The sequence below is a fragment of the Echinops telfairi genome, unplaced genomic scaffold (genome assembly GCF_000313985.2).
Source record: "Echinops telfairi isolate 266 unplaced genomic scaffold, ASM31398v2 ScPeMD7_70;HRSCAF=299, whole genome shotgun sequence".
NCBI lineage: Eukaryota > Metazoa > Chordata > Mammalia > Afrosoricida > Tenrecidae > Echinops > Echinops telfairi.
This window is the reverse complement of record NW_022103968.1, coordinates 66,011,846-66,034,728: the sequence shown is the minus strand read 5'-3', so window position 1 is coordinate 66,034,728 and position 22,883 is coordinate 66,011,846. Positions and strand designations below refer to the sequence as shown.

At 55.1% G+C, this 22,883-nt stretch overlaps 2 protein-coding genes across 3 annotated transcripts; one reads left to right on the top strand and one right to left on the bottom strand.

Moving 5' to 3' along the window:
• Nucleotides 1-483: 483 nt before the first annotated feature.
• Nucleotides 484-8,889, top strand: NDST2 (N-deacetylase and N-sulfotransferase 2). Of its 2 annotated transcripts, XM_004701177.2 has the most exons (15): nucleotides 484-517; nucleotides 2,878-2,910; nucleotides 2,994-4,332; nucleotides 4,537-4,624; nucleotides 4,947-5,101; nucleotides 5,279-5,464; nucleotides 5,748-5,876; nucleotides 6,209-6,391; nucleotides 6,482-6,578; nucleotides 6,898-7,021; nucleotides 7,153-7,327; nucleotides 7,509-7,679; nucleotides 7,784-7,893; nucleotides 8,067-8,169; nucleotides 8,267-8,889. In XM_004701177.2, exons 3-15 carry the CDS (start codon nucleotides 3,328-3,330, stop codon nucleotides 8,390-8,392), a joined length of 2,652 nt encoding a protein of 883 aa, XP_004701234.1. In that variant the 5' UTR covers nucleotides 484-517; nucleotides 2,878-2,910; nucleotides 2,994-3,327; the 3' UTR covers nucleotides 8,393-8,889. The 2 variants fall into 2 exon arrangements, with proteins under 2 accessions (XP_004701234.1, XP_030741774.1); XM_030885914.2 differs by lacking the exons at nucleotides 484-517; nucleotides 8,267-8,889 and having other exon boundaries at nucleotides 2,266-4,332; nucleotides 7,784-7,856; nucleotides 8,067-8,128.
• A 292-nt stretch (nucleotides 8,890-9,181) lies between these two features.
• Nucleotides 9,182-20,907, bottom strand: ZSWIM8 (zinc finger SWIM-type containing 8). The gene is made up of 25 exons (XM_045291698.1): nucleotides 20,681-20,907; nucleotides 20,297-20,391; nucleotides 19,941-20,113; nucleotides 19,686-19,793; nucleotides 19,474-19,555; nucleotides 19,239-19,359; nucleotides 18,360-18,561; nucleotides 18,069-18,244; nucleotides 16,745-17,732; nucleotides 15,854-15,985; nucleotides 15,528-15,707; nucleotides 15,247-15,430; nucleotides 14,950-15,048; nucleotides 14,198-14,322; nucleotides 13,384-13,624; nucleotides 13,143-13,301; nucleotides 12,817-13,045; nucleotides 12,340-12,629; nucleotides 11,940-12,163; nucleotides 10,917-11,396; nucleotides 10,561-10,720; nucleotides 10,258-10,434; nucleotides 9,988-10,107; nucleotides 9,556-9,734; nucleotides 9,182-9,477 (listed from the first exon to the last, which is right to left on the bottom strand). Exons 1-25 carry the CDS (start codon nucleotides 20,905-20,907, stop codon nucleotides 9,274-9,276), a joined length of 5,355 nt encoding a protein of 1,784 aa, XP_045147633.1. The 3' UTR covers nucleotides 9,182-9,273.
• Nucleotides 20,908-22,883: the final 1,976 nt, after the last annotated feature.

The following is a 22,883-nucleotide window of genomic DNA, read 5'->3' as shown; positions in this document are numbered from 1 at the left end:
AGGCGAATTTGGGATGGGAAGCACACTAAGAGCGGGGCTGGGGGTCTCGGTCCGCCCCAGGAGCTCGCCCCCGCCCCGCAGTGGGCCGCTCCGCCCCCCCGCGCAGGCCGATGGACGCGCCCGGCCCTGGGCCCGCCCCTGCTCGCCGGTCGCGGCGCCCACGCTCGCCAGACTGTGCCACCGGGCGGGGAGCGGGGGGTGCCTCTGCGGGCGGGGCGCGGGGCCCGCCGTCCCGGAGCCTGTGCTCGGCCCAGCGCTGCGCAGGGCCGCGGGGCTCCTCCGCACCTCTGCCGCGCGGCTGCCGGCCCAGGCCGGACCCGGAGCCCGGCGCGCCCCGCCGGCCGCAGCGCGCCGCCTCCCCCGGCGGCAGCGGTGGTTGGGCCCGGCTGCGGCAGAACCTTCGCTGGGAGATGGCGGAGCCGCCGCGACGCGGCCCGAGGCCCCGAGCACCGGGAGCCGGGCAGCCTCGGGACGCGGCGGAGCCCGGGGACAGCGGAGACGCCGCCCAGTCCGCCGGGTGAGCCGCCCTTGAGGGGAGCTCCACACTCACTCCGAGTGTGGCCCCCGCCCGTTCCCCCCACTACAGACACTGTTGCCACCGTAACCACCCACAGGGTCGCCCGGGCGGCCCCCCAGCGTGGCTCAGTGCACCCTGCGCCCTTCCACTGGCCTCCCTGCTCGCCGCCTCGTCCCCCTCACCCGCCCAGTGGTGCGGGGCTCCCTTCTTCCCGCGGGGCTCTCCCAGGCCAGCACCTGCCTGGATGTCACCCCCGACTTCGCCCAGCACGCTCCTTCCATGCCTGCATCCGGTGCGCTCTTCAGATCCACCTGTGACCCCTTGGATCCCTCAGCAGAGCCCCTCGATCTGTGGTCCCCGCCGTGCCAGCCCCCCATGCCTGTGTCCCCTCGGTGCCCGCCGCCGTCACCCAGCTCAGGCCCCCATAATCCTTCCGGTTTCACCCTCCTGGGAAACCACCCCCTGCACGTCCACGAGCCCCCAGCCAGCGTTCACTCTTTAATACTATTCCGCCCCACAGCCTAACCCCCAAAGCTCTCTCAGCACCCCTTCCCTCCCCATTGCTGCCGCTTCTGGGCAGGAAGCTAAAATGCCGCGGCTAAGAGCGAGGGCTTTGGAGCCCGACTGGCAGGAGTTTGAATCCGTGTCCCCACTGGCAGACAAGCAGCGTGGTCCCGGGAAGTGCCTAAGCTTCTCAGGACTTCAGATTACTCAGCTGTAAAGTAGGGATAATCGTAGTAGCACCTCCCCCCTGGAGCTGGCATCTGACATTAAGTAGATAGCAAGCTCTTAGCAGAGGTCTGGCAAGTATTCAGCTCTCCAACAGATGTTAACTGTTAGTAACATTGTGAGTGATCATCCCGAGTATCCACTCCTCTGCGATTTCTCCTCACAACTGTGCCGGTCCCATCCCTTCCCACCACCATTTTGATTCTCCCTCCCAGCCCCCTGCATGTCAATGAGTCCTAAGCCAGGCGAAAGCTGCACTCTGGTGTAATCATTTCTCGCCATTCTGGAGGAGCCTCTCTCTGCCTAACCACCCTGAGATGGGGGCAGTGGTAGAGTGGGCTTGCCAGCAAATGCCCTTCCTAGGAGTGGCTCAGGTGAGGAGAGCGGGAATAAAGCTCCCAGAAGCTGTGTACTTTTTAAAGAAAAAAAAGTCCCCCAAAGTAGGTCTACTTACAACTCTGTTTTCTGACTACATTGCCCTCCTTCCCCTGGTTGGTTAGATACGGCTTAGGTTCCTGTTGCTCCTGGTTATCCAGCCCCACTTCTTTTGCTCAGTTTTTATAACAGGACTCTGAATCCTTCCTGTCTGGCTAAGCTACCTTGGGGACAGGAATGGACACATATAATACAGTAAAACCTGGCCGCTGAAGCCAGAACCAGTGTAAGGTGGAAACTACCAGAAAAGGAAAACTAAGGTAAATCTTTTCCTCTAAAAAGCTATTAAAAAGTGGTAGATCGCACTCTATCAAAGGTGCAAAACTACTTCTGAGACCTGGAAAAGCAAGGCAGTCCCATTGACTCTCACGGGTGGGTTTCACTGTTACACAAGAGGCTAGGCTTGGAAGAAGGGGAATGGGTAGGGTGAGAGACTAATCAGCAAGCACTCTAAGGACTCTGCCTTCGCTCAGGTCCCAGGGATGTGGCCTGCTCCTGAGCTGCATTGTTAGCTCCTCTCACAGGGGAGGAGAGGGAGAAGAAAAAAAAAAAAACCTCATCAATTCCAACTTCCAGCGACCCCATAGGACAGAGAAGAGCTGCTCTACAGGGTTTCCAAGACTGATCTTTCCAGAAGCAGACCGCCACTTCTCTCTCTCAAGGAACTACCGACCTTCTGCTTAACAGCCAAACACAGCCACTGACCAGGGCTCCAGGAGGGCAGGGTTTTGGCCATTTTTCACAAGCAATAATAAACCCAGAGACTTTTAGTTCTGAGTTTGAAGGCTAACAGAATAATGTCCTGTGAACTGCCCCCCTGTAGTGTCCATCTGACTGTAAATTTCGTTAGTGCTGTTAAGGCTGTGACATTGAGATTGAGAGATGAGGACGATTAACAGGATCATGAGTTTCCTCTTATCTGATATTTCGTTGAAGCATGAGACTTTGGAGACTTCTTCACAGGGAGACCAGACCCCTCTGCCGCCTGACCCACTGTTCAGGGGCTGGGACCTGTCAGAGCAGTTTCATCTCCAGCTTCCTGGGCTACTTGGCCACTTGATGGGAGACATGTCCTCTTGGAGCCCTTAGGTAAACTCGCTCCAGCTCTGAGTGCCTCGGAGAATTTGGACAGTCTTCTAAGAAAAGGTTTGTAAACAGAAACGAAGGGATGAGACATAACTTGTCTTTTTCTACAGGAGCTTGTTTTTCGAAAACGAATCAGTGAGCAGGTAAGAGAGATGAGTTGAGGAGGGAAATGGATTAATGACAGGTTTTTATGAGGAGAATAACCCTTCCTTTCTCTGTCTTTCAGATAGTTGGTTGGGACAGAGATTGTGAACATTGCTGACTTCTAATGTGAGGAGCTCAGTCAGGACCTGGCCAGATTTGCAGCCTAAAACCATGGGCCAGGGGGACATGGTGACCTGAGACCAATGGAATCTGTCCAGTGGCCCTGCGCTGCCCTGTCTACCTCCCTTGTCCCATACTAAGGAGATTTGTGTCCACCTCTTCAGGGATGTGTCCCTAAAACGATCCCTTTCCCCTCTATTTTCCCATCCTTCACCCTCCCAAGAGAGCCCCAGCTTATAGAACTCCTACCTCCCATCCCCTGGGGTGGTCCCATTCCCTGTCTCCCCTTGCCCGCCATGCTCCAGCTGTGGAAGGTGGTACGCCCAGCTCGGCAGCTGGAACTGCACCGCCTCGTACTGCTGCTGATCGCTTTCAGTCTGGGCTCCATGGGCTTCCTAGCATACTATGTGTCTACCAGCCCCAAAGCCAAGGAACCCTTGCCCTTGCCCTTGGGAGACTGCAGCAGTAGTGGGGCAGCTGGCCCTGGCCCGGCACGGGCTCCAGTCCCACCCCGGCCCCCCAGGCCTCCAGAGACAGCTCGAACCGAGCCTGTGGTCCTTGTGTTTGTAGAGAGTGCATACTCTCAGCTAGGGCAGGAGATTGTGGCTGTCTTGGAGTCGAGCCGCTTTCGCTACAGCACCGAGCTGGCCCCTGGCCGAGGGGACATGCCCACGCTGACTGACCATACCCGGGGCCGCTATGTCTTGGTCATTTATGAGAACCTGCTCAAGTACGTCAATCTGGATGCCTCGAGTCGGAAACTGCTAGACCGGTACTGCGTGGAGTATGGTGTGGGCATCATTGGCTTTTTCCGAGCCCATGAGCACAGCCTCCTGAGCGCCCAGCTCAAAGGCTTTCCCCTTTTTCTACACTCAAACTTGGGGCTTCAAGACTACCAGGTCAATCCTTCAGCCCCCCTGCTGCATCTCACACGCCCCAGTCGCCTGGAGCCGGGGCCACTGCCTGGTGACGACTGGACCATCTTCCAATTCAATCATAGTACGTATGAGCCAGTGCTTCTGGCCAACCTCCGGCCAGCAGAGCTACCTATGCCAGGGCTGGTACCTCGCCGGGCCCGGCTTCCCACTGTGGTACAGGACCTGGGGCTGCATGATGGCATCCAGAGGGTCCTGTTTGGCCATGGCCTTGCCTTTTGGCTCCACAAACTTGTCTTCGTCGATGCTGTTGCATACCTCACTGGCAAACGCCTCTGCTTGGACCTTGACCGCTACATCTTAGTAGACATTGATGACATCTTTGTAGGCAAGGAAGGAACCCGCATGAAGGTGGCTGATGTCGAGGTTAGTGTTATTTTTCCAGCTCAACGTTTCTTGCTTTTGAAGCTATTTCAAGCTCTGTCCTGTCAGACTCCCTCCCTTGCTTGACTATGAGCTGTTCATAGGTACACCTCCTGTCGTCTGCAGGCCGGAAGAGCGCAGCTTCTCATTTTTCTCCTGCTCAGTCTGCCCTCTCCTGATTTCTCATGTCACTGCTACCCTTCCCAGGCCCTGTTGAACACCCAGAACAAACTCAGGACCCTAGTCCCCAACTTCACCTTCAACTTGGGCTTCTCGGGCAAATTCTATCATACTGGTGAGTTATTCCCCTGCTGCTCTTTCAGCGTATCTGTTATAGCTTGTTCCCCTTCACTGCCCCATCTCCCTAGGCAGACAGTTGAGGACACAGGGGCATGGTTTGGGGGGTCAGACATGGTATGAAGAGCTCATGGTGGTTATCCATGTAGGTGATCATGGGTGGCTGGAGGGCAAGTTGGCAGCAGAGCAGGTCTTAGGTGGGTAGGGGTCAGTAAGAGCCCCAGTGATAGAAGATGATCAGTGTTACAGAACAGAGGCGGGTACCTGGGCTGACTGGCTGTGGTCAGTATGGGTGGTCAGTGGTCAGTGTGTGGTCACAGGGACAGAGGAGGAGGATGCAGGGGATGACATGCTGCTGAAGCACCGCCAAGAATTCTGGTGGTTCCCCCACATGTGGAGCCACACGCAGCCACACCTGTTCCACAATCGCTCCGTGCTGGCTGACCAGATGAGGCTCAACAAGCAGTTTGCTCTGGTGAGACCCTTGGATCCCTTCCTCAACCTTTCTCCCAAAGAAAGGCCTGCTTTTTAGCCTTCCCCTAATGGGATGCTCTTTCCCACCCTTTCCATCTTCCTTTCTGCGGAGGCATCCCCACCCTCTTTCCCCTCTGCTCCCCAAACCTCACCAGGTCCTGGTCTCTGCCATTCCCAGGAACATGGGATTCCCACGGATCTTGGATATGCTGTGGCCCCCCACCACTCGGGCGTGTACCCCATCCACACACAACTCTATGAGGCCTGGAAGTCTGTGTGGGGCATCCAGGTGACCAGCACTGAGGAGTACCCCCATCTCCGCCCTGCCCGCTACCGCCGTGGCTTCATTCACAATGGCATTATGGTGAGGGACTCTCAATGCAAACCTGAATGAAACTCCAACATCTAGATAGACAGCCTCCAACCTGCTTTCACCTGCAATCCCAGTCCGATTCCCCCCACATCCCAGTGGGGGGTGTGGTGGGAGGCGGGGCAGAGGAGAGGAAGTCCTAATGCACCTAGCAGCAGCTTTCTGGCTCAAACTGCTGAGTCCTCTACAACCCCAGGGAATCCCACTGCCTCAGGACCTTTCTCCTTTTAAATTTTTTCCACCTTTCAACTCTGATCTGTTCCTTCTTCCCCTCCAGGTGCTGCCTCGGCAGACGTGTGGCCTCTTCACTCATACAATCTTCTATAATGAGTATCCTGGGGGCTCTCGTGAGCTAGATGGGAGCATCCGAGGTGGAGAACTCTTTCTGACAGTGCTGCTTAATCCGGTAGGCAGGTGCTGCTGGGAGGAGGGGCCAGAGCAGGGTCCACAAACTTGTCAGTCACAACAATTTAAAAAGGACTCAAGAGCCATAAGCATATTTTTACAAGCATATGAAATCACCACCACCTGAACAATATCCTTTAGCTTTTTTTCAATGTACTTCAGAGCCACATGTACATAATGAAAGAACTGCAAATGGGTCATGGTCCTGTTTGCTGACCCCTAGGCTAGAGCATTAGAACGCCAACGTGTTTGCAGGCTGGGACCTTGGCTCACCAAGGCTGATTCTGAGGTAGTGTAGACTCTCCACAGCTGACACGCAGGAACCCCTTACAGATCAGCATCTTTATGACCCATCTGTCCAATTATGGAAATGACCGGCTGGGCCTGTACACCTTTGAGAGCCTGGTGCGCTTCCTCCAGTGCTGGACCCGGCTGCGCCTGCAAACGCTTCCTCCCGTCCCTCTCGCACGCAAGTACTTTGAACTCTTCCCTCAAGAGCGAAGCCCTCTTTGGCAGGTAAGGGTAGAACTGGGGAGGACCAGAGATACGATGGGCCTGGAGGAGATGGTGAGATTAGGCTTTATCTGATTCATGGCCTCCCTTCAGAATCCATGTGATGACAAGCGACATAAAGATATTTGGTCCAAAGAGAAAACCTGTGATCGACTCCCCAAGTTCCTCATAGTGGGACCTCAGAAGACAGGTGAATTATCCTCAACCTTCTCTTGCCCTGTTTTAAACCCAAAGGACTTTATTATTTTTTGCCAAGGAATTCATCCCACCTACTCACTAGTCACTCGAGACTGATTCTTAATGCTGGTTGAACGTCAGAGTCATCTGTGGAGTTATTTGTTGTTTTCAAAGATACAAGGTTGAGGGCAACCGTTTTAACCCTTCCCAGGACCTCTCTCCACTTACTTCTCACTCTAATTTGGCACTGTGCAGCATGGTTAGTTCACCTTTGAGTTCACGGTGTTGAGCTGGCTTGTCCCTCAATGGCTTGGTCTTTCTCTCCCATTTAGGGACCACAGCTATTCACTTCTTCCTGAGCCTGCACCCAGCTGTGACTAGCAGCTTCCCTAGCCCCAGCACCTTTGAGGAGATTCAGTTCTTCAATGGCCCTAATTACCACAAGGGCATTGACTGGTGAGACCGAGATCCCTTGAAATGCTTCTCGGAGCACCTCTTCTCCCAGATGACCCACTCCAGCTTCTCCCAACAGATACCTGGCCCCTTCACTCTGAGAATGTCTGTCTCTCCTCTCTGCTGCTTCCTAGGTACATGGACTTCTTCCCTGTGCCTTCCAATGCCAGCACTGACTTCCTATTTGAAAAAAGTGCCACCTACTTTGACTCAGAGGTTGTACCAAGGAGAGGGGCTGCCCTTCTGCCAAGAGCCAAGATCATCACTGTGCTCACCAACCCTGCCGACAGGGCCTACTCCTGGTACCAGGTCTGCTTGAAGCCAGGGATACACTGGGGCATAAGGGAGGGCGGTGGTGACTGCTGGAGAGTCAAAAAGGAAAGAGCAGGGAAAGCGAACTGGTGCTTTGGAGCGGGACACCAGGCTGTCGGATGAAAGAACCATTCTGTCAAATCGCCAAGACTTTTTCTTCCTACTCCTTGCCCTTCAGCACCAGCGAGCACATGGAGACCCTGTTGCTTTGAACTATACCTTCTACCAGGTGATTTCAGCCTCCTCCCAGGCCCCTCTGGCACTTCGCTCCCTGCAGAACCGCTGTCTTATCCCCGGCTACTATTCTACCCATCTACAACGCTGGCTGGCATACTACCCCTCTGGACAGGTAAAGTTCCCAGGAACCCTCAGTTGCCCTCTCCCTCCCTTCCTCTTCCCCTTAGCCCAGTGATTTCTGGGGAATACATAGCAAACCGGAGCCTTGTCTCTTAGTTGATGATCATGGATGGGCAGGAGCTTCGCACCAACCCAGCAGCCTCAATGGAGAGCATCCAGAAGTTCCTGGGCATCACACCCTTCCTGAACTACACACGGGCCCTCAGGTGGGAGAGCAGGGCCCAGTAGGCTGCTCCGGGCTGGCTCACTCTGCCTGGAAGAGAAGGGGGTTTACCCCATCTTACAGAGAGGTGTCCACGCGGGCTGGCAGGGCAGATATGTACGAGGGGGTGGACCGACTTCTCTTTAAGACACCTAATGGCCTCTTCCTGTTGAGCAGGTTTGATGAGGAAAAGGGATTCTGGTGCCAGGGACTTGAAGGTGGCAAGACTCGCTGTCTAGGGAAAAGCAAAGGCCGGAGGTACCCAGATATGGACACGGAGGTATGGAAGTGCCCAGGGCAGGGGGTCCTTCTCAACCTTCAGATCTGATTCTGTGTCCCATTCCTTACCACGTGCACCCTCATTTTTCTCCTGCCAGTCCCGCCTTTTCCTTACGGATTTTTTCCGGAACCACAATTTGGAGCTGTCGAAGCTGCTGAGCCGGCTTGGACAGCCAGTGCCCTTGTGGCTTCGGGAAGAACTGCAGCATTCCAGTCTGGGCTAATGTCCCAGTTCTTGTACCAGCAAAAGCCCCTGCTTCCTTAAGGCACAAGCCCAGAGCAGGACCCACAAGGGGGATTAGAGTGGCCTGGCCCCTCCCCCTTCTACCTCAGTGGCCCTCAGACCTGGGACTAGTGAGAAGGGAAGGGTATCCCTTTCCCATAGCTCTGGAGTCTGATCAAGGGGCTTTCCTTGGTACCCTGTATTATGGTACTAGGTGCCTCTGACCCATGGTCTGGGGAGGGGAGGAGGCGCGAGATGGCCCAAGCGGCTATAGGGGAATGGAGTAGCCCAGTGACTTCCCTCTTCATCCCCAGTAGTGTACCTGTCTGCACCCATCGTTGTCTGTGGGAAGGATCCCAGGCAATGGGATCTACCTGTGGCCCGGCCTCCCTGATGTCATTCACATTGAATGGGGATGAGGTCGGACAGTGGCTCATAGAGCTGAGTCTGAGCCCTAGCTGGGGGCTAAAAATGTCCTAATAAAGCATCCTTATTTTTCTGCTTTGTCTGCCTCACTGGCGTGGGGAAAAAAACATAAAGCAAGGCTTTTCACCTGGGCTCGGGGTTCACCTAAAATGGAGGGAAAGAAGGGAGCGGCCCAGGAAGATTAGAGTAAAAAAGGAGTTTATATATTTATAAATGCCAAATAAATACCAGAGGCCACCCAATGCCCCCTCCCAGACAGAGCTGTCTCGCCCAACTCTAGGCTTCCAGGGTCTGAGACATCTTGGCCCCAAGCTACAGCCCAAGAGCAGCTGCCGGGCTGGGTGGCCAGGGAACTGAGGGGGGAGGAGCTGTCCGGCCAAGATCCACTCCCCCGGGGTGAGGGGCCCCTGTGGCCACTGGCCTGGGTCCCTGGATAGAGCCCTAGAGGGGCCAGGCTCAGGGGGAGAAGGTGGTCATCTCGAGTGAGACCCGCTGCCACAGCTCCTTGGTCTGTTTGCTGCGCTTGAGGTTCTGCAGGATGTCGTTGAACTGCATCATGCCCATGGGCGTCAGACAGAAGGCGCTGCGGGCACTGCGGATCGCGTTCACAAAGTCGTCGTAGTCGGCAGGGGTCAGGTGAATCAAGCGGTGGTGGATGTACTAGAGGGAGGACACGGGGTGAGCCACCCAAGGAGACACTCGGCCCCTCCACCCTGCCACCCACTTCCCGGTAGTCACCTGCATGTAGGCCTGCTGGCAACGCTGCACCAGCTGGTGGAAGGCCGGGGCACGCAGGTGGTTGTGGGCATGAGCCGGGCTCAGCCGCTGCAGCGTCTCCATGACGATCTCCTGCAGCACAAACGGGCTCAGCACCCCCTTGGCTGCCCCCACACAGAACTGGTGCACGTAGTTCACTCCTGGGGGGCAGGGGGAGGGGCATGAGACGGGGGTGGCCACCTCTGCCCTAGGGACCCAACTCTGAACTCTCAGCTCTGCCTGGCAGAGAGCCTCCCTCCACCCTAGGAGCTGAGGTCACCCCCTGCTCCCCGCGCACGCACACATACCCGACCAAGGCCTCAACTCAGCAAGAGCTAGGAAGGAGGTCTGGGATAGGAAGTTTGGGGGAGCAGGTGAGGGGGGAACAATGGTCCTGGGGAGGGGAGGTGTTACCCAGCTTTGCTGCCAGCCCCAGCAACCATTTGACATCATCAGTGTAGGGAGGGGAGCGGGAGAAATTGTTGGGGTGGTCATTGTGTGCCCGGCGACCCAGCATCTCCAGTGCCAGCATTCCTGGGGAAGAAGGATAGGCACACCCTCTTCATCTTCTACCCAAACCTGGCACCTGCCCCCACAGTGAACAGGAACTGTCTGTCTGGACGGGATGCCAGAGAGCCTCGAGCATGGTTGTGGGCAGAAATACAGAAAGGGCCCCTTGCTCACCAACACGGTAGGCAGCGTGCAGGTGATGCAAGCTATGGGGATTGACAGGTTGGCTGTGGGTTTCCTCCTCGGGGGGTGGGAATCCCCCGCTGACCAGAGGGCTGGGCTGGGTGGTCAAAGTAGGTAGGGAGGCGCCCTGGATGGCTGGAAACGTGGGAGCTGGATGGACACTGCTCACTGAGGACAGAATAAAAGCCATGTGAGGCCCCTGGAGGCAGAAGGAGGGCAGAGAAGATCCCCGCCCACCTCCCCTGCCCCATTTACCTCCCCTCCATTCACCTGCTCCCTGTCCCCACAACTCACAGGCCACACCGGTGGGCAGTGGGAGCCCTGGCTCTGTGTGGTAGGGATGTACTGTGATGGGTGCCATGGAAGGGACGGGGAAAGACACAGCAGTGGCAGCAAGTGAGGGGGCAGTCACTGAGTAAGGGTACTGAGCCCCCAGGAATGCAGGGTGCACACCCTAGAGGGAAGGAGGGAAAAAAAGGGGAAAACTCCAAGTTTATACCAAGATGTGCTTCTCCCTCTTCATCCCTCAACTGAACATCTCTCAGACTGCCACCGCGCCACCAGAGTGCCCCCCTACTCTAATCCCACATGACTTCCCATTTGCTCCCCCACCGCCACCCCACCCCATCCCACCCGAACACTGATCTCACCTGTGGGTATGCGGAGCCGGGCACCGGGAAGACGGCAGGCCGGGGCATGTGAGGCATGGGGTGGGCTGGGTGGGTGAGGTACTGAGGGCTGCAGGGCAGGTGGGGCTGTAGAGCAGTGTAGGGGTGCAGGCCAGGGGAGTGACCATGCCCCAGACCTGGACCTGGATATAAACTGGACCCCACTGAGATAACCGGCACCACTGTGGCTGCTGCTGTCACTGCTGCTGCCGCCACCGTCACTGGCTCCGTCCCTGGGCCCCCCCTGCCCTCGGGCAGCCCCCGCCCAGCCTCCCCAGCTGCCCTGATCCCACTGGCATTACAGCTTGTAGCCCCTTCCCGGGCCATGGATGAGCCACCTGCTGTTTGCTCATATAGCCAGAACCACTGGTGAGCAACCTCAAACAACACTTCGGGGTACACGCCTCCACCCTTAGCCGCCTCTTCCACTGCCATGCAGGCTTTCTCCAACATCAGATTATCCTGTAAGGGAGGAGCACAGAGAGTTACAGGGGGGAGGGCTTTGGCCAGTCCGTTTCAAGGACACTTTGAGATGACATGCTACTGTCCCCGTCAGAGGTGGTTAGTCCCCAGGGCCAATACCCAAAGGCAGTGTTAAGGAATGTGCTTCAGACACTGGGCAGGAACTTCTTAACCAAGAGGAATCAAGATCCAGGTTCAAGTCTCAGTTCCAAAGTAATCTACCTCACCTCCCATCTAAGACCCATCATCTCCCTGAGGCCTGAAGCCTGAAGCCTGCCTTAAGTATTCCCCACTGGGATTCACGCCTAGCCTTCAGGTCCTCTATATAGAATAAAGTGGGAATAACCCTAACCCTGGAGTTGTAAGGAAAAAGGAAATAATGGATGTGAATGCATAATAGGTAAAGTGTCACCATCGGAAGACAAACTGGTTTACAAACTCTAGGACACGGGGATCAAGAACAGGGACCACAAGTTTTGCCCATGTCCAACCTCCCCAGCCCAGATGCCCCAGAGCAGGTTCCCAGATCGCCGTTAGAAATACCTGCTCCTTGCACTGTACCAGGGCCCGCTGGATCTCATTGGGGTTCAATGCATGGGCATGAGGCAGGCAGCTTAGGGCTAGTTCCGCTGCTGCCCTCACCATATTGGAGTCTCTTGCTCGTGATGCCCTGTCAGCCAGGGATGCAACCTCAGGGGGTGTCAGGTGCCCGTCCCAGCATTCTACCAGGATAGTCAAGGCAGCACTGCCAATCTCCATCGCCTGGCCTTCAAGGAGAAAAGAGAGAACCAGAGTGCCTTTAGCATGAGCACCACCGGAGAGGGCGAATGGCCTCTTCTAGCGCAGTAACACCACAAAGATGCGGCTTCCTGGCTCCATCAATGATTCCCCCCACCCCACCCCCCGCACCCCTTCCATACCCAAACCAAGGCATTGGAGTTACCTGTAATCCAGGACACATGGGAAGAATAGGTACGGGAAAGCCAGTTGGGAGAAACAAAGTTATGCAGGCCAAGGGCATAAAGCCCAATCTCGAAGGCGCAAAGGTGCAGATTGCGATGAGGACCCTGGTGGCCCCCTGAGGAAGATGGCTGTGTGAAAATGGAAGTGCTGCTGTTGCCTCCTGCCTTGATCAGCACCGTCTTCGCCAGTTCAAAGTAGAAGTGCGCAGCTGCCTCTGATGGCTGATTGGGTACATGAGGGGCATGACTCTCGGGGCGGCGGCCCTTGTACCTGAAGGGGCAGTGGGGTAGCGATGGCGGTTGGGGCTTTGATGAAGCAGGTGTCTGCCTGAGTAGAACAGGAAGGACCAGGGAAGGGGGGGAGGGGAGTATACTGGGAGATAATGGTTGGCCTATACTAGTGATGTGGCTCTGAGGACAGGCCAGATCAGAAGAAACAGGTACTTTTCCCCACTGACCTGCCAACTTCTACAGTCTTGGCCCGGGCCCCTCCACTGGCACTGGCCCGGCGACTTCCACTGGAGGATGAGGAGCCCAGGGAGTCAGAGGAAGAGCTGCTAATGCTGTCGCTGTCCTGCCCTCGCCCCCAGGAGGTAGGGGCCCAGCCCCCTCGAAGTGGCCTCCGGCTGAGGGTGGGAGAGCTATCCGACGTCGTTTCCGGGGCACTGCTATCAATGCTGGCCATGCCTACACCCCAAGACAAGTGAATACCAGAAATCAGGACAACTCCCAAGTTCTGGCCTTTAGGACTATCCCCTCCACACCATCCCTGCAGCTGTCATACCTGTGTGCTTCTTCTTAGGCCGCCCCGGGGAGCCCCAGCCCCGTCCATTGTAGCCTCCTCGACTGCCAAGCGCCAGACGACTTGGAACTTTCCCCTCCGGCCTCGGAGCTAAGGCTGCCTCAGATGGGAGACCCTCACAGGGAGAATGTAGGGAACTCTCTAGGTAAGAAAATAGGACACTGAGATGAGCCCCCAACATGGCTGCATACCATTCATCCCCCTACCCAGGGCCCCACCTCACCGGCTACATTCTTCTCGGTGAAGCCCTCAGTGGAGCCTGGCCCAGCCCCTGCCACACTTCCTGGCTGAGCAGGCCCTGCAGAGCCTGAGGGCAGAGGCTGCAGAGTCCCTGGGGCAGATGGGCCCCCATGCTTTGAAGGAGACCTCTGGCTTGTCGGGGCCGGGCGGCTCGATGAGTAGAATGAACTCAAGGTCTGTGGTTTATGGGTCTGGCTCTCTCGGTCCAGAAGTTTGTCTAAGATCTGGAGAACAGAGCAGCAGTGGCAGAATGCGCCTTTACCTCGTGGCTCCCCCACCCTTCTTCTTGAAACACCCTCACGATAGCTACAAGGCCTTGGCCCACAGTTAATGTGCTGGGCTATTAAAGGAGGTTGGAGGTGCAAGTACACCCAGAGGTGCCTTGTGAAAATCAGCCACTGGAACACCTGTGGGATCACTCTACTCTGACACCCCGACATCACCATGGATTAGTTGGCTTGATGGCAACCGGTAGCATGAGCTGTATCTTGCTAGCTGGCCTCTGGTCTATATCTTGGTATCTTCCCTAACACTCATCACAGGGTTGAGTATGTAGGTATTCAATAAATACTGAAATGAATGAATGGCTTTATGCTCTGTCTCCCTTTCCACTTTGTGCCCAAGCACTGCTTTAAGAACCATTGGTTTTTCTTGTTCTTTGTGAGATCTCCCAAGTTCTCTCTTTCTCTTTCCTCCTGTGGACAAAAGTGTACTTTCCTCATTGTACTACAAATTCGTTGAGAAAGGTGACAAAATTTGTGTCTGCCTGTCAAAAGCCCAGTACTTCAGTCCCTCACCTTCTTGAGTTTGGCCTGGTCATCCTTATATGTGATCATTAAGGCCAGGGCCAGGTCCCCCTTCTCCCGACGTGTGCCCTCACACAGGAGGGGATGCTCGGCCTCACTCACTGTGGTCTTCATGCCTGTGAGAAGAAGGGGGCATTCGGGAAATGCGAATTACCAAAACTGCCAGGACAACAAAGGCAAACAGAACTGCCACCAGCCTGTGAAATAAAGGTCTCTCGTGGTTCACTCCATAGCACTTAGAGAAGGTTCCCGTGACATATTCCATCCAGCCTAAGACCTGGTCTGATTCTCCACGTCTTCTGAAGGCCCACTGCCTACCTGCATGCCCTGCCACGCTCAGGAGGGCGGCTGCTGCTCTGTCTTTCATCATGGTGTTCCCCTATCTAGAATTTATGGACTTCCAATTTCTACCACCTCCTATAGGACCTTCTCTAGATTTTTGGTTTGCTATACTTCCAACACCCACCGCAATTTTGCCTGGCATTCTTGACTATCTTAATAGGCACTCGCTGGCTTGTGCACGCACATGAGCTTTCTTTCCTATTTCCATATGAGCCCCTCAAGAACAGGGCCATGTCTCATACCTGTTCAAGAGTCTAGGTCAGGCTTTGTTCATAGAGATCTTTTTTAAAAATCATTTTATTAGGGGCTCATACAACTCTTATCACAATCCGTACATACATCAATTGTGTAAAGCACATCTGTACATTCATTGCCCTCGTCATTCTCAAAAACAGACTCACCCAACGCAGCAACTGCTGCTTCAAATCCAAGCTCCTCATCTCCAGGCATTTCATTGTTCCAGTTGCGACTTGGAGGCCGGGAACCCGTGGGAGAAACCACTGGATGAAAATAGGTGCGACAGAAGTGCCATGGGAAAGAATGAAAGGGAAGCCAAGATCCACATCCTCCCAAACCTTCCTGCTAAGCGACCTAAGGGTCTGAAAGGGCAATTCGTGGCCCTAGGGCTCTTGATTTTTCCTTCTAGAGAGCTACTCACATCCTAGTTTCCCTACTCGCTGTCGAGCCCAGCACCATACCTGGAGCACAAAGGACATCAAAGATGAAACTGGCCAACATAAGGGGCAACACAGGCCGATAGTCACAAAGGGTCCCCTCCCGGAGCTCCTCTGCCCGGCACCGCATGGTGCTCATCTCACTGGGCCCCAGAGGGATCTTCTTCAGCAGTGCAGCCACCTCAGACTCCTGGTATGCCAACTTCACCTGTGGGCACAAGGAGCTCAGACCTCTAGAAGCTCAAAGAGGATCCAGGGAGAAGGCTCTGAGGATCGAGGGACAGGGCTCAACTAGAACCTCTGACCTCCAAGGCTTTGGTAGAAGCTGGAGGCCGCTGTAGCTCCAGGGCAAACATGCCCACTCGGAAGGCCAGATTGTGGTGCTCTGGGCGCTCACTGAGCACCGTCAGCAAAAAGGCTGCCTTGGTTAAGGTGTTGGTAGCCACCCAGGTCTGACGGCTCGTAGATACCTTATTCTTCTTGCCCTAGAGAGGGAAACGCAGGAAGGCGGGCAGATGAGTCTGACTCACCTTGATAAGAGGTAGAAGGAAGCTCTCACTTGAGGTGGGAAATTGGCAGAGGGTCAGGGTTGAATGGGATTGAGGAGGGCAGGGGAAGGGGTCTCTCTCACCTTGGCAGGGGGCGGCTCTACCTTGAGGTCGGGTGGGTTGGCAAGCAGGTCCTGGGCAAGCTCCACGGTGAGGCGGGAGGCCTCACTGCTGTAGCCATGTGCATGCAGGGCTTCTGCACAGGCAAACAATACCTGGAGAGAGGACATGGGCACCGGAGAGAGAGAAGTCTGTCAGGGGCAGGTCAGCATGCTCCCTCAGCAGTCATTCCTTCAGCACTGGCTACCTGCTGGGCCCTGTGCTGGTTCTGAGTGAACCAGAGGAGCTAACTTTCTGGTGAGAGGAAAACACACAAGACAGTGATGTCAGCTACTGAAATATTTGGGAGAACAGGTTGGGAACTAGGATACCTCATTGGAGGCTGAGGGGCACTATCCAAAAAGGCCTCCTAGAGGAAGAAATCGCTACGGTTTCCAGACCTGAAGAAGGAGCAAGAGCTAACCAGGGAAGATGAGGGCAGGGCAGAAAGGCCAGTCTGAGCAAAAGTAGAGCTACGAGATACGAGAAAGGTCACAGCACGCTTCAGGAAGAGCTCTACTGATGAAGGTGTGAGAGGCAGAGTAGCTTGATGAGACTGGAGATGCAGGCGAAGTGCGCATCAAGTTGGCCCTGATGTGCTTAGCCAAGGGACCACTTCCATCCTAAGGGCAATGGGAAACTCCTGAAGCGTTATAAGGAGGGTGTGATACAATCAAGACATTTCCAAAAAATCAATATGGAAGCAGTAAAGACAATGTACTGCGGGAAGGGGCGGGGTGGGGTGTGTGGTACCCTCAACATGCTACAGGATGCTAAGTCATGTGAATTCGGACACTAGAGCCAAATGGACCCTCCTCGTTGTGGCTAAGAAGCACCCAGCCCTCTCTTCCTTGGCTCCCTCCAAGTCCCCTCACCTCCATACGGCTCTCCTGCTCCAGTGGTTTCAGCCCAGCAAAGAGGTCATGCTCCTCCCCAGCCCCACCCTCAGCCTTCTCCTCTTCGCCACCAGCCCCATCCTGGGCATTCAGATAATATGCTTGGTAGTCATCATCCTCCTCTCCAACTGCAGGGGCTGCTTCTTTGGTCTTTGAGAGACCGCTGCCACTCTCATCTGTGGACCGGTGGTCTTCCCGTGGGCAGACCTCCCCGGGCAGTAGGCTAGGGGGTGCAGCAGAGGCTATGGGAGGCTCAGGCCCTTCTGAGAAGTAGACACCACCATCTTCTTCATAGGTATCTGGAGGGTCAGGAAGGAAGGTGGAAGGGCCAGCAGGGGGAGGGCAAGGTGGAGGGCTCTCAGGGAATCCACCAAAGGTGCTAGCCTCAGCACCCAGGGCCAGGCTGCTGTCGTCCAGGCTCATCTCTGCCAGATCGGGCTCCAGAGAGCTGTCTTCACTGCTCAGCCGTCGCTTGCTCCCACTGCCGCTTGCTGAGCCCTTGCCCACACTGCCAGCCCCACCCAGTGCCTTGGCTTTGCTCCCACCGGGACCCATCTTATGCAGGGCCTTGTCTCCCCCCTCAGTTGACAGGTGGCGGGGACCCCGCTGTGATGAGGGGGCCCCCTCACCCAATCCCTTCCGCTTGGCCCCTGACTCCTTGGGTCGAACTGATGGTTCAGCAGGCAGGGGTCGGGGCCGATCCCGAGCTTCCTCCAGGCCTCCAGAGCGGGAGCCACCTGGCCGTGTGGGCAGGGCCCGGGCCCAGCACAGGGCCAGCTTCCGGTCAGTACCACTGTAGGTGACTCCGGGAAGTGGGTAGGCGTCTTCCCAATTAAAGTAGCAGGCCTCCACAGCCGGCCGGAAGCCAGGGAAGAGCCGCTCCAGTGCCTTCTTGTGCTGCCCCCACTTCACATTCTGAATCACCTTTAGTTGCCACTGGCGCAGCTGCACGCACAGCTCCCGGCGGCTGTGGGAAGAAGGGGCAGGAGGCTGCTGGGGGCTACATTTTGTACTGAGAGGGACACAGGAAAGCACTTCTTGGGCCAACCCCATAGGCTTCACTCCAAAACTCGGGAATTTTGGCAAGAGGGTGCTATTTAGGGCAGGGAAGGAAACCAGTCTCTCCGGAAAAGGACTCACAACCCTCTGAACACCCTAGTGCTCACACCTCCCATGTCCCTAGGACTAGAACCCGCCTACGTCTGAGCAGGCACTGGGAGATGAGGCCTGGGGCCTGCTGTGGCTGGCCCAGCCTCAGAGCTGTGGAGGGCCTGGAGGGTGGGCATGGGTGGGGGAGACTCACCGCTGGGGGCTGAGCGCAGGGTCCAGCACAGCCAGCCTCCACAATGTGACCATCTCATCGCACATGCTGGCACATGCATGGGCTGCCACCTCAGACTGCCCATTGCTGCGGCCCGTGTGCCCACTGGCGCTGGTGTGGGATGCTGAGGTGCGCACGCTGTACCACCAGCCTGTTATCTGGAAACCAAGGAGGCTAGTAGCCTTGGGAAAGGAGCCCTCACAAGTGTCTCTCACCGAAAGAGGGGGATGAGTTTCTGGGAGGGAGAGAAAGCGTCACCCCGGCTGATTGTACCTGTTCGTAAGTGAGGCACTGGTCAGTCAGGATCTCCAACAAGGGGGCCGCATTGCTGTCCCTCCGCTTGAACATCTCCCGAACTATGCTAAGCAGATTCCAGACACCCTCGGGTTCCCGGCCCCTCAGAGGGCGCAGCAGGCACGCCCATTCAGCAGCCGCCGGAGGCTCCGTGGAAGACAGATACATGGAGTTCACATCACTGCAACAGTAGCAAAGTAGCAAAGAAGGCCCTTCCAAGGCCCTGGATAAAGCAAGTGAAAGTGTAACAGGTTTCCCACACAAAGGGAGACTCAAAATACAGAGTGGGGAGGAGGAGGATGACCATGATAGAAATGATTAGTGTCTCTGCATCTGCCTCCTGAACTCTCAAAGGCTCTGTGACAGCCTAAGATTAACTTTTTTTTTTAATTGTTTTATTGGGGGCTCGTACAATTCTTATCACAATCCATACATACATCCATTGTGCCAAGCACATAAGTACATTTGCTGCCCTCATCATTCTCAAAATATTTGCCTTCTACTCTAGCCCCTGATATCAGCTGCCCATTTTCCCCCTCCCTCCCCATTCCCCCCTCCCTCATGAACCCTCCATAATTCACAAATCATTATTGTTTTGTCATAAGTTACACTGTCCGACGTCTCTCCCCGCCCTCTTCTCTGCTGTCCATCCCCCAGAGAGGAGGCCATACATGTAGATTCTTGTAATCGCCTAAGATTATCTTTCTCCAGTGAACACATTCTGAGTGGCAGGCATGGTGCCAGTACAGGGAACAAAAAGGTGAGAGGGCCGTACATTAACCTAACAAACAACCTGTCAACAGCCTGAGGGATGTTCCCCTTCTACCACAGAGAGAGGGGTGAAAACAGCCAATTTACCTGAAGACCACAGGAGAGGGGCCACAGAACTTGTGCAGCGTCTTCTTGATGTTGTCAGTGAGTGTAGACTCATCTAAATACCAGGTACTTTGGTCTGAGGCCGAAGGCCCTGCTGTAGGGTCTGGGGGTGATAGACAGTCAGTCACCTAGACAGGGCCCTGGATCCTTTATCTAAAGGAAGGGTTGCTCAGTACTCCCAGCTTGCTGTCTTCATTCTGCCCTCCCCACCACTCACCTGGCGCGCCACACACTGTATTGATGGCCGTTGACTGGGAGGAGAGGAGTTCATCCAGGAGACGCTGCGCTGTGGGAAGGATCTGAGGGAGGACAGGAAAAGGGACAGAGAGAACATGACATGGGTAAGCCCACTGGGGCTCGGCCTAAGAGAAGGGCTAAAGCTCAGGCCTGTTGGAGCTCTTTAGGGGAGGTGGTGCCGCCATCACTCACCTGCTGAGGGAGCTCACTAATGAGGTACTGGGCAAACTTCTGCAGCTGGTCCCTCTGGAGCCGAGAGAGGGACTCTGAGACAGGGGCTCGCAGGCAGACTGCAGAAGCCTGAAGGGGACATGGCAGAAAGGAAGCAATGTGAGAAAAGATGAGCTGAGCTGGGGACAGTGCTGGGGCTCACACTGCAGCCAGGAACATAAGCAGATGTGGGCAGGCAGGGGTGAGATGGAGCCGAGAAAAACAGGGAGCCCTCACGTTGTGGATGCGGAAGAGACACAGTGCCACGACATGGGTGCACCATTTGGCCCCAGCCCCACAGGTACAGCTGCAGGAAGTGACCCGACAGCGGTCAAACATCACAGCCACGTTGTAGGCCCCCTTGGGAGGGACCATCTGAGGAGGTACCACTGTAGCACTCAGGTGGAAGCCTGGGGAGAAATAGGGACAGGTCAGGGAGAACTGCCAAGACAGAAGTCTCTGCCCTTGATCCTGCCCTGCTGTTACTCAACCTACACAAATAACTGGCTCTAGCTTCTTGCAGTGGGCTCTTAATTCAGACCACAGGGAATGAGAGGCACAGGGGATGCCTCAGAGGACGATGGGACCCTCACCTATTTGCAGTGGGTCCTTCACAGCTCTCATGCGAAAGAGCTGGTCCCCTCTCTGGAACTCATCTGCACTGCCATTGGCCAGGCAGGAATACAGCCTGGGGTGGAGAAGAAGACAGAGTCACAACTCAGCCAATGCCCTTGAACAGACCAGGTCAGAGACCCACAATGTTCTAAGCTCTTCCTCTGTTCTAAGCTCTTCCCTGGCAACTCTCTGTTCGGGAAAATCCCAGGCAAGCGTTGCTCCCCACCCCCTGCCCCTTCCTTTCACCACAGTCCCAAATATAAGCTAACACCTTTGTTCTGGGAGGCACCCAGCAGGCAATGTGGGGTATGAGGACCACACTCCCAACCACCCATTCTTTAGTTTCACCCTCGCCAGCTCACCGAATGTCCTCTTCATTCTCAGGGAAGCTCCAAAATGCAATTCGGAGCTGTAGCTGCTCAGGTACTGGGGGGTAAACTTTCTCTACCACTTCAAATGGGATATGAAATGCCACTTGCTTTGCCGACAGCTCCACCAGGGGGATCACCAGTCCATCTTTGGAAAGAAAAAGTTGCAGTGAGGAGAAATAGAAGGAAACGTGAATAGGAGGCATGAGGCAGTGCCTCATCTTGGACCTCATCTTCACTGTGGTGAAAAAAAAAGGAGGGCAGGGGAGAGCTGGATAAAAAAACCGAAGGACCCCTCCTGCAAGTATACTTAAAACCCTGCCTGGGGTGGGGGGATGAGACAACCCACAGCCACAGCCTGGTGCCTAAGGTCTAGAAAGGAAGTCACCAGGGATATCCCAGGAAACTCCAGGCTGGAGAGGTGTGTTCCAGGACCCTAGCAAGCAACTCCCCTCATCTGGTTTCCCCTCTCACTTCCCATTTATCATAGGCACTTTGTATTATTACATTGTAAATGTCCTTTTTCTGGTATCCTCTTCTCTGACTGCTTTTTGGGGCTTTTTTCCCTATCCTTTTTTGATAGCTGACTTCAAGCCTCTAAGGTGGGAAGATGAACAGAGCCCCAAACAGTTAAGCATCTCTGAGAGAGCAAGAGAGCTGCAGTACCTTCGGCAGCCCTGAACCAACGTCCTACAACAGAAGCCCCAGGGGAGATGGCTTATTCCAGGGGAACCTAGCTACTGCTCCAGGAATCCTGAGATTGATGTTAGTTGGGATAGTTAGTTGGGTGGGAGTCACCACCCAAGAAGGTTCTCTAGATTGTTTTAATAAGAAAGCACTGTTAACAGAATAAACTATATATTGCACCAATCCCTAGTCATATCAGAAGACAAGTTAGAAAACCACGGAGCTGAAAGGAACTTTAAAAACGAACCAACCAACCTTATTTTACAAATAAGCAACTGAGTGAGGGTTTCCCAGGGGAAAGGAAAAAATAGCATGCTTTCTCAGATTTTAGTCTGGCCAAAAAGATAGATTTTCACTGAAAATCTTAAAGAGTGAGGCAATAAGTCTCAAGACTATCCACACATGCAAATGCTTTAATATTACAGGGAGGCCATGGAAGTCCAGTAGCGAAACTGCTTGTCTCTATGAGCACTGCGTACATGTGCACACAGACATGTGTTGTATTTCCAAATAAAGCTGAATACCACCACTCCTGAAATGTGGCACGTAGGAATCTCCCTCTTCCTAAAGAGGCTCCAAAACCCTCCGCTGGACAATTTGGAAAATAGGACTCTGGGTAAAATCATACAACTCTTCTCAGCCCTCAACTGCTGAAGTGCTCAAGGGAGGAAAGTGAAGTCCAAGATAAAACTTTGTGCCACAAGGAAGGCAGAGAAAGGAGGTGGCTATGTCCTTGAGAAGCTTCCCTGCCTCCCCACTCCCCAATCCCCACTGTATCATTCCCTTTTCCCTCTCTAAACACTAGTCAGTTTGTTCGCCTGAAGACCCAAAGATAAAACAAAACCAAAACTCTCAGCGAAAGTCAACAGAAGTGTTGAAAGTCAACAGAAGTGTTTCCGAGGTAGATCCCAGAGACAATCATTTTTACAGCCTTGGCTTTTGACCAGGGGCTGCGAAGCCCCGTCTTTAAGGCCTCTGGAATCTCGCCTACAGGCCAGCTCACCACCACTTTCCTCTGCGAGAGATCCCTTGCTGGTGCAGCTGTGACCAGAGATCATCACTCTGAAGCAAGAGCCTCCCAATGCACTTTGCAATGGGGTGACACCTTAATATGGTCACTTCTTCAGGACTTCCGGCGACGATCTGCCCCTTGCCCCCCAGTCTACTACCTACTACTACTACTACTTTCTGAATTCCGCAACTACCCCCACATCAGAGCGTAGACTCTCGGCCCTCACGCCAACTCTCCGGCAAAGGAACAACAAAAGATCTACTTGCCGTCGCGAATCCTGCATAACACGGGATTTCCCTGCCATCCCAACCCACTCGCGTAAACACACACAGACACGCGCGCCGCGCGCGCGGGCGTGGAGAAAGCAGGCGAGGGAGTCGGCGCAGGCCCCCAGCATGCCTTGTCGGGCGCCAGACCCCGCCAGGAAGGCCGGAGAAGCGAGTCCTGAAGTCCGCTCTAAGCTTGGGACAGCTCCCGGTTCGGGACAGCTCCCGAGCA